Raw genomic sequence first — 14,458 nt, forward strand, 5'->3', positions numbered from 1 at the left:
ACTCTCATATGAACTGACCTAAAGTAAATTTCCTCTAACTTTTACAAACATGAAAACTACATCTCTTTTTCTCTGAATGTAGGTAGGTTCTCTGAAATTAAGATCTTAACGCAAGATTTGTACCTACATATTGACAAATGCAATAAATACATTTTTGGTTTCATTACATTCTAAAGCATTTATAAATGTATTAAAGGTAAACTATACTCAAGGAACCAAGTGAGACAGGAAAGCAGTACTTCTTTGATTTCCTTTTGCAGCAGTGTGCTTCAGACATAACCCTGCATCTTTTTAATCTTTTAACATTAAGTAGTTAAATTCCATGTAAAGCTAAACATCAAATAAATTTAAATATTTTACTTTTCAAAAATATTTTAAAACAATTTGAAACATATCTAAAAGGAATCAAACAGTACAGAAAGGTACATAGTGAAGTCTCTCCCCACTTCAATTCCTGATTATCTGCTTTCCATCCTTAGAATTCAGTTCTTTTCTGATTTTTGCAGTCTTATACTTCTCAGAGGTGATCTTGCTCGCAAAACTCGCAAAACAATTCACAGTGAATTTTACATTAAAAAAATAAAAATAAGGATTATAAACTTTTTGTGAAATCAGTTTTGACTAAACTTATATCCTAATTCTGTCTTCTTTAGTTTTTAAAAATTAAGGTATAATCTACATTCTTCTGTGCCTGTTTATTGTCAGTTCCTCTCTCGACCCCCAGGCCCTGAAACTGATCTGTTTTCTGTCCCCATGGTTTTACCTTTTCTGGAATGCCATGCAAGTTGAATCATGCAGTAGGTAATGTTGGAGGTTTGATGTTTTGACTTAGCAGAATGGATTTGACATCCATTCATGTCACTGTATGGATCAGTAGTTCCATACACACAGACTTAAGTTATCATAAATATTTGATCTCTAGTCGACCACAGGCATTTATTTTTACTGTCATTTATTCCATTTGAAACTCTTATATTTTAAGCCTATAAAACTCAGATTATGGGATTAGTGCTTGGTTATCATGTTGACTTTTTTTCTTTGTGTTTAAATTCAAGGGTTATTTGATATGCAGTCATTTGCCTAAGGATGATCTTATTGATATTGCTGTATACTGTCGTTACTATTGCCTACTGCCTCTAGCAGCAAAACAAAGAATTGGTCAGTTGGTAATATGGAGAGAAGTGTTTCCTCGATATCACCTTCAACCTTCTGTATACTCAAACACTGAAGTCTTTCAGGAACCTGAAGGGAGATATTTTTTGCTAATTGTTGGCTTAGTAAGTATACCCTGGCTTCTCTCTCTCTCTTTGCCATTTACCATCTAAATAAATACACAAATATGACAATTTAAAATTATAAGTATGTTAAATACCAGTATTCGAGAAAATGTTATAGGCCCCTTTTCTTTTGCACTGATTTAACACTCAGAAGTATTAATGAAAACAAGGATACGATTTTAGCAGGTTCTTAAGATCTTTTGTTCCCATTTCTACAGTAGTTTTATCCTCTGGTTTGTTTTGGAAAATAGAGGGAAACATGCAAAGAATACAGAATCAGAGTAAATATGTGACTGTAAGTGAAAGGACTTCCAATAATTGATGCTCTTTGAATTCCATGTGCTAATAAATGTAGTGACTGATTGGTATATCGGGATAAGGCAATATGAGATTTGTTTTCAAAGGTGATCAGGAAGCATTGAGAATAACTCAGCAGTAAAGTGGAGGCAGGAGTTTTTAATAAATATCACATGGTTATGCCATATGCTCATATGTCTTTAGTATTCATCAATTTATGCATGCATATTGCATATAAATATCTTCATGTAGCTAAATCTATATTAATAACTGTTTTCTTATAGAAGCATTATATGCTGTGTGTACTATTAGAAGCTGGAGGCTGCACATCCAAAGCTATTGGAAATCCTGGACCAGACTGTATATATGTGGATCAGGTCAAAACAACTCTTCACCAGCTGGAAAGAGTAGATTCCCACATAAATGAACAACTAACATCTTCTCCAAGTCCCTGCTTGTCTTGTGCTGACTGGTTCCTTGCTGGATCACATGAAAAATTAGATGGGCTGACAACCTCACCTATCCTCAGTAGGCTACAGGGTACTTCCAAAGTAGCAACCTCTCCAACCTGCAAAAGAACTCTTTTTGGTGACTATTCCTTGAAGACACGTAAACCCAGTCCTTCCCGAAGTACTGGAAGATCTGATAGTGGTTGTGATGCTGGAGAAGGTGTTGGCCCAAGCCCCCATTCTACACCGGATGTCACACGGAAGCAAAGAGAATCTCAGGGTTCTAATGGTTCAGAAGAAAGTCAGGCCTTCCTTAAGGTATGTGTTCATTCAAGTGTGTACGTTCTGAGAGCTAAGCTGTCTTTCCAGTCTTTATTGTATTACTGCAAAGAATTTTTAATGGCAGATCATTCTTCATTTGAACTGGTAGTTATGGTCACTGTCCAAAAACCAATGATTTTGAACCAAAAAGAAGAAGTATCAAGTAATAGAACAGTAGCCACTTAACATTGAGGGCATCTGCTTGGCACTCCTGACAAGTAGGGAAACTTTAATCCTGCTCTTCCCTGTTCATCTCTTCCTTCTCTATACATAAGGTTAACAGGGAACAGCCTAGCTGCGGGGAATTTAGGGGGCTATTCTGACTAAACAGTCAATAAAATGTTCAGCGGAAACAGAAAGAATCAGAAACTTAAAGTGTGTATGTTCTATTTTTTTATAGTTTTTTTATCTGCACCTGTGAAGATCTGTCTCCATACTCAAGGATTCAAAATGTGACTATTAAGCAAAGAGAATTTCATGTTTCAGATTGCTTATTTATCATTTTCTATGTCCCCGCCTCCTAAAAACACCATAATATATACACATGATTATCAGATGATGACAGCACACTGTTGTCATCGCTCTGGGAAGTTGTCTACTTATTCTTGATGCTGCTCTTTTGAAACATTTTTTAAAGTTATCATTTAGGTAGATGGAAATGATGCCAGGCAAAACATGAAGATGGAGGAGCATGAGAAGGGGCAGGACTGAAATATGAGATTTGAGTGTCATGGCATAAATAATCATAGATTTGATCTCCTAATTCCAAACAACAGAGTGTTCTTGGAGCCCTAATTGGATATATTTAGGAAATACTAACAGCAGTATTACACTCATTATCCCAGTTGGTGAAATTGGTAGGCAATATAGTTTAGGATGATTTGGATAGAATTAAGGAGCTCCTAAGAGAAAGTGAATTTCTAAGATTTAGCCATTCAACAAATGTTGATTGAATATCTATTATGTGCCCAGGGCCATGCGACACAAGTGAGATACAGAGATGAAAAGGCAGCCCCTGCTTTTGAAGAGTACAGTCTAGACAGGAAGACAAGTACATATACATATAAATTGGGACAAAATTTGGTAATGGCTCCATAATGGCTCTGGTTGGAGGTTTTCAGATCTATCATGCCCTTCGATGACATGGCTCTGGGGTCTCTGTTAACAAAGGATAAGTCAAGAGGCACAAGTGAGCAACGAAAATATTTAAAGGTAACATTGGAAAATAAGTAGTTATCTTAGAAGGATAGTTTTTATATTACTTCTGTTTGATTCCATTCTTAGATATAAACTGATCTACTTAACTCTATTTTTCAGGCGACTAAAAAGAAGTCAGCTCTTCCAAATCCATTTCATTTGGGGAACTTGAAAAAGGACCTTTCAGAAAAAGAACTAGAAATATATAACACAATGAAGTAAGAAACTTCCTTATGATATCCTTTTTTTACTTAAACTCTGCTTTCGAGGAAATTTTACAATGAGAAATTAGAAGTCCATAACATAAAGAGATTTTATTCAACAATTGTAATTATGGTATATATTTCATATTAAAGGTAATATCAATGCTATTGCTCTAATGTTTTTCATTACGTAATAGGAAAGATATTCCTATTATGAGATAAAAAACAAAGTAGTATCTCAAAATGTGAAAGCCCCCCTTTATCTCTCCTCCACAAGTAACCTTCCTTTTGTAAGTCTAATTTTTAAATTAGAGTTTACTGTTTTTAGATTCTGGTGGATGCTTTGTTGGGTTTCCCAGATACTCCTTAGCCCAGGGTGCTTATTCTCAGTGCCTAGCATAGACAGTCAAGGCAGTATCAAGGTTAAAAGCTGAAATATGCCTTTTTCTTTCCTCTGTGCTTATGGCTGGAAAAATCAACTGAACGAATTTTTTAGTACAGATACTAGAATTAGAATGGGGCAGTTCGAGTATCTGAGATGTAGATGGGAAATTGCTCTCCATATATTTAAAGATTGGCAATAAGCAGTCAGCAGTAGAGAGGAAAAAGCAAAGCACAGTGCAGCAAGCTGCAGACAGATAAGCTCTGCCACTTAGCTGTGTGACCTCAAGCAAGTTACTTATTCCTCTAACACTGACTTCCTCATGGATAAAAAAGAAGTTGATAATATTTAATACCTTGCAGGGTCATTATGAGAATTAAGACTGAGATATTTAAAAGTACCTATCGTGGCACATAGAGGATATTAAGTATATGATTATTATTACTATTGCTGTTATTGTTCTCTAGCTCTGCTGACTGCTGGTAGAAATAAGCAGTATTTATAGGATCTGCTGGCCTGAGACCTATATAGAGAAAGAAAGGATGAAGAAGAATGGAGAAATGGAAGTATTAAGAGACCATAGAAGGAAGACTATAATAAGAAATAGAATACTACTAGTAATTGCCATGGTATTCTAGAGTATTAACCCAGCTTTGCAGTTGGTGATAAGTTTCTTTTTCTTGCGGATCATCAGTTTGACTATCATTATGAAAGACCTTAATGCTACCAACTGAAATGTGTTTACTTTGTTGGAAGGTGTTTTTATATGTGGTCCGGCTGAGACTGATAGCATGTTCATGGCTTGTAGATATCTGGGGCAGACATGAGCTGAGTTATTCATTACCAACATGGAAAAAGGGGGAGTTATCCAATTTGAGTTGTTTAGCAAAGGGACGATTAAGTTACCTGCAAATGAATTGGTGTTTGTTTATCCTTGTGTAACATGTAATGCTTGCCTCCAATAAGAAAGTTGATAATAACCTTAGCCTGCACTTAGTTAAGGAGGAAGAGGGAATTAAATGAGAGAATTCAAAGTCTGGCCTACTTTCCCTCCCCTAATTACACTCCTGATATTTTACTGTAGATGAAAACTTATTAGGAGTCTGTCTACACAATTCAAAATGAAGCAATATATATATTTTTACTTTAACTTTTTTAAAATTTTATTTTTAGTTTCAAGTATACAGTACATTGGTTAGACATTTATATAGTTTATAAAACGATCCTCCTAATTGCTCTTTCTCTCCTCCAGCTCTCCATTACATTACATTAATGCTAACTTCACACGGCTAATTCCCTATGCCATGTGAAGCAAAATTTTTACGTTTAAATGTCTTTTTTTCTTTTCAAGACTGACATCTGGTCCTGAGAACACGCTTTTCCACTATGTTGCCCTAGAAACAGTGCAAGGGATCTTTATTACTCCTACCCATGAAGAGGTGGCCCAGCTAGGCGGCTCTATCCACCCGCAGCTGATAAAGAATTTCCATCAGTGTTGTCTCTCCATCCGTGCAGTTTTCCAACAGACCTTGATGGAAGAGGTAGGGCACTGCTGTATAGTTTTCTGCCGGCTTCTTTTCCACACCTCTGAATATTCTCTCTAAAAGCTCTGTTATCAATATGTCTAGTAATGACTGTTTGCACTTTTATTTTAATAGTCAATCTAACTTGAATGGCAAAAGCATTACACTCTTGGTACTTAACTTCAGAGCTTTGTTTTATAATACTGGGTTTTATCCTAGGTTACTATTTCGGGAAGTGGTAGACCTGTGTTTTTCTATAGCAAATAGAATATAGTAGCTAATAATGTAAATTAGCTTTCCATTTTTGGCATCTGTGACTCAACCTTTACTTGGACAGGATATCTATGAGTTGGTAACTCTGATAATTCTTAAGTATTCAACCAGTAGTATACAATATTTTGGAACACAGTGGAGTAAAATACAGCAGGAAACACACTGTTGCAAATGGTAGGTTGGTTGGTTTTCCATCTAGAGTTAAGTTTCATTTAATATTGTACCTTCTGGATAAGTAGTAATATTATTTGTATACAGTTAAGATATTAGCTAGATTGTTTAAATGGCAGGGAAAGATAAGTGTTCGTAGAAAAGGATAAACATAAAGATGTTTACTCATGATATGCCCTCCCCCCCCAAATAAAATGCTCTGAAGATGATTATAATCTGTATAGCAGTATGTATGTTAAGGATCTAAATTTGTGAAGAAATGGGTTTAATGGTGGCTGCTGGGAGTAGGAATCCTGGAGGGTCCCTTCAACTCTTCCTATTTCCTCAGCTATAAAGTAAGTGGGCTGAGGAAATTTTATGTAATTAAAAATTATATAATCACTTAGGACTTATTCAGTAGCAAAATTCTGTGTCTTATAGGCTGTCTTCTTCAAGCTATCAGAAATTGGTACTCAGCAGAATGTTATATTTGACCCTATATCCCTATGAGCTTTGCATTCTTACGTTCCTCCTTTCCTATTTAACATAACTGATAGATTTTATAAGGGAATATTTCATTAGCTTATTCAGTAATCTTTAGTAATGCCAATTACCCTTCACCATATTATTTTAAAAATGAGGTACCCACCATTCACCAGACACTATTCTAGGTGCTGGTGATACAACAGTGAAAAAAACAAAGTTCCTTTCCTCATGAAGCCTATATTCTAATAGGGGCAGTGAATGAATTAGCAAGTAGTATAATATCTCAAATAGAATACATTTCAAAAGGAATAATAAAACAGAGTAAAGGTGAGAAATGGAGGTTAATATTTAAAAAGATCCCTTTGATCATGTAACATTTGAACAGAGATCTGAATGAAGTGAGGGAGAGGGAGGGAGCGAGCCATGCAGCAAATCTGAAGGCAGAGCTTCCAGGCAGAGGGAACAACATGTGCAAAGCCACAGAGGTCAGAGTGGCTGAGTGGGCAGGAGAGTGGTAGGAACTGAGGAGGCAAAGGTAGCAGGGCCAGATCACACGTGACCCGACAGACTTAAGGACTTTGGGCTTTGTTCTGAAGGAGATGGGAGATGATGGGACAGTTCTGAGCAGAATAGGGACAAGAAAGGGTCACTCAGGCTGCTGAGGGAAGAACAGGTGCTATAAGGTAGCAAGGGTGGAGGCAGGGACCAGTTAGGGGGCTATAGAAATTCTCAAAGCAAGAAATGATAATGGCTTTTTGATTCTGGACAGATTTTGAATGGTGAGCCAAAAGGGTTTATTGATGGATTAAATAAGAATTATGACAGAAAGAGAAGAATCAAGGACCACTCCACTATTTTGGCTTGAGCCTTGCAAAAAAAATCTTTATATTCCAATAAGTCATTGGGGAGGGTCTGGGCAAGATGGAGTAGATAAAAGCTGTGCTTGCCTCCTCCTATGACCACATTAACATTACCACTCTAAATTACAGGACAATCAACACGTGAGTCATTGTTTTGTTAATGATTTAATCGATGGGAAATAGACTATGATTAGAGAAAGAGACAATACTGCTTTAAGTATATGTGTTTTAAGTAAATTACAAAATCATGTATTCATTTAGTAATCTGTTCATTAAGTATCTACTATGTACTAGGCCCTGCTGCTTTAAAATAATACAGTGATGAATAGTATGTTGTTTCAGCCCTGGAAAAGGGCTTTAATGTACTGGGGAAGACAGACCTATGAACTGCTAATGTAATGTAAATACTAATAATATAGGGCTGTGAACAAAACGTTCCCTGGGAGTCAAGGGGCACTTTACCTATGAAGTCTCTTTTAGGAGATGGTATTTATAGCAAGTATGAGGAAGAGTAGAACTTTTTCTGCAGGTAAGGAGAAGAATGTCATTGCCAGAACTTAAGAATTAGGGTCAGCCATATAGTCAATAATATTGTAATAACCATATATAGTGCTGGATGGGTACTGGACTAATCAGGGGATCACTTTATAAATTATATAAATGTCTAACCATTACTCTGTACACCTGAAAGTAATATAAAGTAACAGTGCATGTCAACTCTAATTGAAAAATCCTTTTTTTAAGAAAAAAAGAATTAGCATCAGCCAATTCAGATCTGTATGTGAAAAACTTTTAAAGTAGCATTATTAATACCAGTTAATACTAATAACCCATATTAATATACAGAAAAAGAAAGCATTAAATGTTGGAGATCATTCTGGTTCTACAAATTCAGTGTCATCTCTAAACCCTGTGAAAGAACACGGTGTGTTGTTTGAATGCTCACCTGAAAATTGGACTGATCAGAGAAAAGCACCACCAGTTATGGCTTACTGGGTAGTAGGGTAAGTGGAAAAAAAGTATTTGACAGTGAAGTAAAATGTTGGAAAAGTGAAAGACAGGTAGTAAAGGAGATAAAGTTTTAAGATGTGGGCATGCAACTATTAATCTAACTATAATAGTTTAATATATTTTAGAATTGTATTTGCTAAGCATCTCCTTTAAATTCCTCCCAAATCTTTATTAAAAACAAAAACCTTATTCAGTTTTATAATCTTATAAAATTATAATAAACTAAAAAGTAGTATTTTAAAATTTTACTGCTATCTCTATCCTTCTGTCCCTATTTCCTTCTCTTTCCCTCTTCCCCTCACCCGCCATGGACTATAAGAACATGCCCAGCCTGACTCCTGCCCACCTCTGTTTCCACTTCCGGTCACTCTCTTCCTCCATCCAGTGTGCACAACAACACTGGCACCAGTTGAATCTTGTTCCTGCTAGTCTTTCTGTGTGGGATGTTCTGATTCTTAACCTTTGCACGTCTGGCTTCTTCATATTCAGACCGGTGCTAACAGGTCATCTCTGCAAAGAGAAGATCCATGATCTCTTTCTCACATTAAAGTGGCTACTCAGTTATTCTCTATTGTATCATTCTTTTATTATTTTCTTTTTTGTTTATGGTCTTTATCCCCCTGACTAGAATGTGGCTGTATGTGGTCAAGAATCACATCTGTCTTGTCCACCATTGGCACCTAGCAATATAGTCGCTTGATAAATATATAATGATTTAATAAATGGAGCTGTGCTTGGAAAGACGTGGTGGTGGGTGGGTGGTATGGGAAACATAATATCACAGTGTTGCATCTAATTGTCTTATATCTAGAAGAAATATGAAATGGGCTCAAATATCTACATATTACATGGATATAGATAGATACCTAGATATACATATATATAATAAATTAGTTGGTATAACCAAATGCTGTGGGAATTTGGGGGGGGGAGTGTAAGCTGGGATTACAAAGAAAGGCTTAGGGATTCCATTTGATCTGATTTGGAAAATGAACTGGATTTGGATAGAACATTCTAGGAAAAGGATGGGATGAACAAAGAGCAAAACAAAGCATAGATAGCACTGAATAGACTGGTTTGCCAGGATGGTAAAGGAATGACATATGCAAAGATAAAGCGAAAAAGATCAAGCTGGAAAGCTAAGTTGGGGCCACTGCAGGGAACTTTCAATTCTTGACTAAAGAACTGAACTCAAAGCTGCTGAAGGATCTTTGAGTTGGGGTAAAGACTTGGTGGTGGAAGGCGCACGGAGTTAGGTGAGGCTAATGTTACTTACTGGACACCTGCCACGTAGTACTCAACTGTATGACAAATGCTTTACAAATGCTATCCAAAGCAGTAATTCCTGTGTGCTGGTCCATATAATTTAGAGTCACCTGGGTCATTTGTTAAAATCAGAGATGCCTGTGCCCCATCCCAGTAAGCTCCCTTGTGATTCTAATGTGTAACATACCAAATTTGGGAGCATCAACATAAGCTCAACTCAGTGAAATATGATCAGAGCTGTGCCACTGGATGATTATAACTCTTTAAAAAAACTAAATAAAGTTTTAGTACTAATCCCTATTCAGTACCACCTCCAAAAAGAGCTATTATATATTCAATGTTTTAATAATAATTAACATTTAAAAAGTAAATGAAAATATTTAATAGTTATTGTACTTACAATGATGGTAACACCATTGGCATTATCCTAATAAAAATGGTTAAATTTAACATTTAAAAACTGAGGGGTATGGTGATACATATTGATAGAATAGGCTTTTTACATTCTGGAAAAATAAAAAAAAAACTGACCTAAGGCATATATTATTTATTTAAAAGTAAATTAGCTGCATTTTCCCTACTATAGATTGTTTGTTTTTAAATTTACTACTGATTATTTCAGAAATAAAACGAATTGAAATTTTGAATTATATGGACATATAATTCAATATAATGTAGATATGTAGATTCTTGAAAATTTTTCCTTTTATAGATTTCTAAAATGAGTGTGTTGTTTTCTTCTACAGGAGACTCTTTCTTCGTCCCAAAGTTCAAGAACTTTATGTTTGTTTTCATGACTCAGTCACAGAAGTTGCCATCGAAATGGCCTTCAAAATGTTCTTTGGATTAACCCTGTAACCATGTTTTCTTGCTGCACAGCAAGAAATCTGCATGGAGCACTGAGCAGTGTGAGGATTGCCGAAATCCACACACAAAAGATAAGGTTTAGCTTCTTTTCACTGTTCAATATCGAGCATAATGTTAAGTATCAAAATGACATACTGTTGTATTTGATGCATTATCTAGCGTAGTATTGTGAGACTTTTGAAAAAATACTTGATCAAAATGTGAATTGTTAACTCACTTCCATTTTGGTATATAATATTAATTTATTGACTAGTTTGAAATAATGTGAACTGTTTTATATACAATTAATACAGGAACTATTTATCTTGGAAAAATACCCAATTCATTGTGTATTTTTCTCAAGACTAATACTGATATCTGGTGAAAGAATCATGAAATTAGAGGGACAGAACCAGGTCCTAAAACTAATTAGTGCTGTGACCATGAGCAAGTCTTTGTACCTCTGAGCTCAGGGCATTCTGTTAGTGTGAGTATTAAGACACTTTGTTTAAAAGTATTTATTAAATGTCTTACACATTTCTTTATATGTCCCCCAAAACACCATGAGCTATTTTAAACAGAGAATTATTAATAAATGCAGCTATTGGTCACCTCAGAGTTTCAAACAGACTGAAAACTTGGGGTTTTATCATAGCAGACTTTTTGTTTGTTTCATTTAATGAAATTTTAGTCTATTGAACTGCTTTCCTGGTGTCAAAGAATCATGAGGCCACCACTCAATAAATGAAATAAAGCAGACAATACTGATCTTAATAAGGGGAAATCATTAGCTGTATTGTAGTGTATACAGTAATGCCCATGTTGCAGAGAGATACTGTTTTTTTAAGAGATACTAACCAAACATCACCTTGGTTTTCATCTCTAGATGGGTACTGAAGTAAACATTGTAAGTAAGCTTAGCAGCTCATTTTTCCAAATATGTTTAGATTCACATCTAAAAGTAGAGCAGACTGAAACTAGGTAAGTGCCTGTCTGCCACTTCATAAAATAAAGGGGACAAAGTAACAGTGCAGATACCCCAGAGGTATACTCTTTAGCAGGTATAGAAACATTTTTAAATTGGATTTTGTTAGCATCCTTCAAATGGTCTCTTTCACCAAAGAATATTAATGCAAAAGATTATATAACCACCATTAAAAAATATATATATTAAGTACTGCCTTACCACCATCACGTTTTAGCCCCCCAAAATGCCATTTTAAATTCTATGCCTTCTCCTATTTCTCTCCCCTTTCTTTAGCTCTCATTGGTCTGTTTGTTTGTTTTTTTGGTTGGTTGGTTGCTTGGTTTTTGCTTTGTGGGGTTAGAAAACTGCACTTACAAGGGAGTTTCTTATTTGTGCCAAGAGACTGTTGAGGATGACGTATCATCTGTATAGGCACAATAGTAAATATGCAGTGCCTACTTTTTTGTATTTCTAATACAAATGGGAAAACCTATGATAACAATTTACTAGGTTTATCTGCTTTGAACATTCTGGAAAATAAAATGGAGAATAATTGTGTGAGTTCTCTCTAAATATTGCCTGGCACATGTTATGTACTACAAAAGTATTAAGGATACTAATAATATTACTACTAAATATCCACTGATTGAAAACCAAGGAGTCAGCTAAATCATAGCTGCTAGTATACAAAATGTTGGAAAGCAGCTGAGGAAAAGTATTCAGCACTAAACACTTTGAAAACAAGGATTTATACTTGGACATGTGTAAATGTTATTAAATGTTATTAAGACTTTATACACTAAACTGTGTGAAAATAATTTAATTTTGTAGAGCTATATTTCTATACTCTACATAATTGAAGCTATTTTTATACTATATTGATAGATTTTAATAAAGATGGTTTGGAGGTTTGTTTGAGGTTGTGTTTCCTTTTCATGCATTCACCCGAAAAATATTTATTGAATTTCTATTCTGTACCAAGCATTCATTGTTCTAGATGCTGGGGATTTAGCACTGAACATAACAGCTAAAATTCCCTGTCCTCACAGAGCTTATGGTCCAGTGGGAGAGGCAGCCCATAAATAAGACAAACAAGTAAAATATGTTGATAACAGCCAAGAGGAAAAAAAAATGAAGAAAGTGGGAAATGGAGTATGGGGGAAAGGGTAGCCAGGGAAAGGGTTGCTCAGGTGACCCAGACCTGAAATAAATAAGAAACTGATTTCTAAGGACAGCAGAATGAACAACACAAAGGCCTTGAGACTCTATGCTTTTAATATTGATAATATATAAATCACGAGGACTTTATGTGTTCTCTAAATCAGTAAATAAAATGCAATGCAGCAAGTTTAAATAAACGCTTTCACCTTAGTCTATTGAAAAGAGCAGATTCAAAGCTCTTATAAGGGGGGAAAAAGCTACATTTCTAAATACTTTCACATTTTCTGTCTTCAGTCAGTGAATACATGTCAGAAGTAACCATTAGAATATCATAAAAGAATACATTAAAATCACTGTCAATTACAGAGTCAAAGGTGGGGCTTAAGGGAAGAGACAAGAAAAGAACACTGCCCTGGGGAGCAGGAGAACACTTGCTTTTATGTCCTCGTAGATACTTTACTTATCTTCCCTGTGACAAGATGTTTTCTTTGACTTCTTTTGGCACTTTAGAGTGTGATTCAAGTAATCACCGGTTAACTTTTTCCCTGTGTGCTAATGCTTTGAATTCCCTTAAAGGAGATGGAAACCCTTTATTTTTCAGATTTCTTTTTTTCAGATTAAACACCAATAGTTTCTTGAATTTGCAATGCATTTCACAAAGGATTCTTAAGTTAGTGCAATAAGGTGACTTTAAATTTTTTAAGCCTAGGAATGATTAATACAGTTGCTTAATTGGGTGGTAGCATGTAAAATGGAGAGACTCGGGTTTGAAAAATCAATTAAGAGTCAAATAATCCTGAATGCAAAGGAAGGACCCCAAAACACCCTGCCTGTAGGACCTGGCTACTTGTTTTTTGTGAGGTAATCAAAATATTAACAAATATTTTTTTGTTAGTGACAAGTAGTTATTAAAAGTGTTATAATACACTTAAGTTAATGAAGAAAAAATTAGAACCTCAAGTTCAAATAAGTCAACTCATGATTTATGGATGTTTCAAAATTCTGCAAGTCCTTCTGAGTATAAGATGAAATCTCTATTTATTAGAAACCATCAAACAAGCTATAAAAACGAATTAGGAATACATATATGCTATTTAGAGGGACCTCTAGGATATACTAATGGAAAAAAGTGAGGTGGGAGGAAATAAGAGACAAACATGATGTAGGAGCCTGATGTATATCTACTGAGTATTCTTGCCCAAACTCATCAAACCTGAATCTGATAAGCCTCAGGCGCGTTCTCACAAGTATGGTAGGGACTGCCGTAGGTGTCGCCAAGACATCTGGGACTGCATGGGGTCAAAACTTTTCTTAGTAATACTAAGACATCATCTGCCTGTTTTACTCTCCTTTTCTCATCACTAAAAGTGGAGTTTTCCAGTGGCTACAAGACATGTGATATTTCGGCAGACTGAAAAGCAGTTATATAAATACAGTTGTCTTTTATATAGTCAGACATTACATTTTCGAAAATATAAAACAAGGCTATCCTCACATCTAGAAAAATATATTTTAAAATATGTATGAAACAATATCAAAATATGTAACACAAAAACAGAAGCTTCTTTGTGGTCTTAAATAATTTTTAAGAGTGAAAAGGGGCCCTAAAATAACAAGTTTGTGAACCACTTCTAGAAAATGTCACTGGTAAATTACACATTAAAATTCCTTAAGCCCAAGCATTAAACACAATTAAATGGCACTCTCCTGTCTCATTTGACTACAGTCCGGACTGAGAATCACTGCTCTATATAGAACTACCAATTTCAGTCAAATAAAGGAGAAAGGA

General features: G+C 35.3%; 1 protein-coding gene across 1 annotated transcript in view; it reads left to right on the plus strand.

The window, feature by feature from the left end:
• Positions 1-12,421, plus strand: part of INTU (inturned planar cell polarity protein) — a 52,451-nt gene extending 40,030 nt beyond the window's left edge. The window contains exons 11-16 of the mRNA XM_016148110.2: positions 1,056-1,277; positions 1,859-2,341; positions 3,662-3,759; positions 5,478-5,667; positions 8,265-8,422; positions 10,442-12,421. Of these exons, the coding sequence (XP_016003596.1) occupies positions 1,056-1,277; positions 1,859-2,341; positions 3,662-3,759; positions 5,478-5,667; positions 8,265-8,422; positions 10,442-10,553 (1,263 nt within the window). The 3' untranslated portion in view covers positions 10,554-12,421. The remainder of the gene's footprint in view (positions 1-1,055; positions 1,278-1,858; positions 2,342-3,661; positions 3,760-5,477; positions 5,668-8,264; positions 8,423-10,441) is intronic.
• The last annotated feature ends 2,037 nt before the right edge of the window (positions 12,422-14,458 follow it).

Source organism: Rousettus aegyptiacus, unplaced genomic scaffold (genome assembly GCF_014176215.1).
Source record: "Rousettus aegyptiacus isolate mRouAeg1 unplaced genomic scaffold, mRouAeg1.p scaffold_m13_p_16, whole genome shotgun sequence".
NCBI lineage: Eukaryota > Metazoa > Chordata > Mammalia > Chiroptera > Pteropodidae > Rousettus > Rousettus aegyptiacus.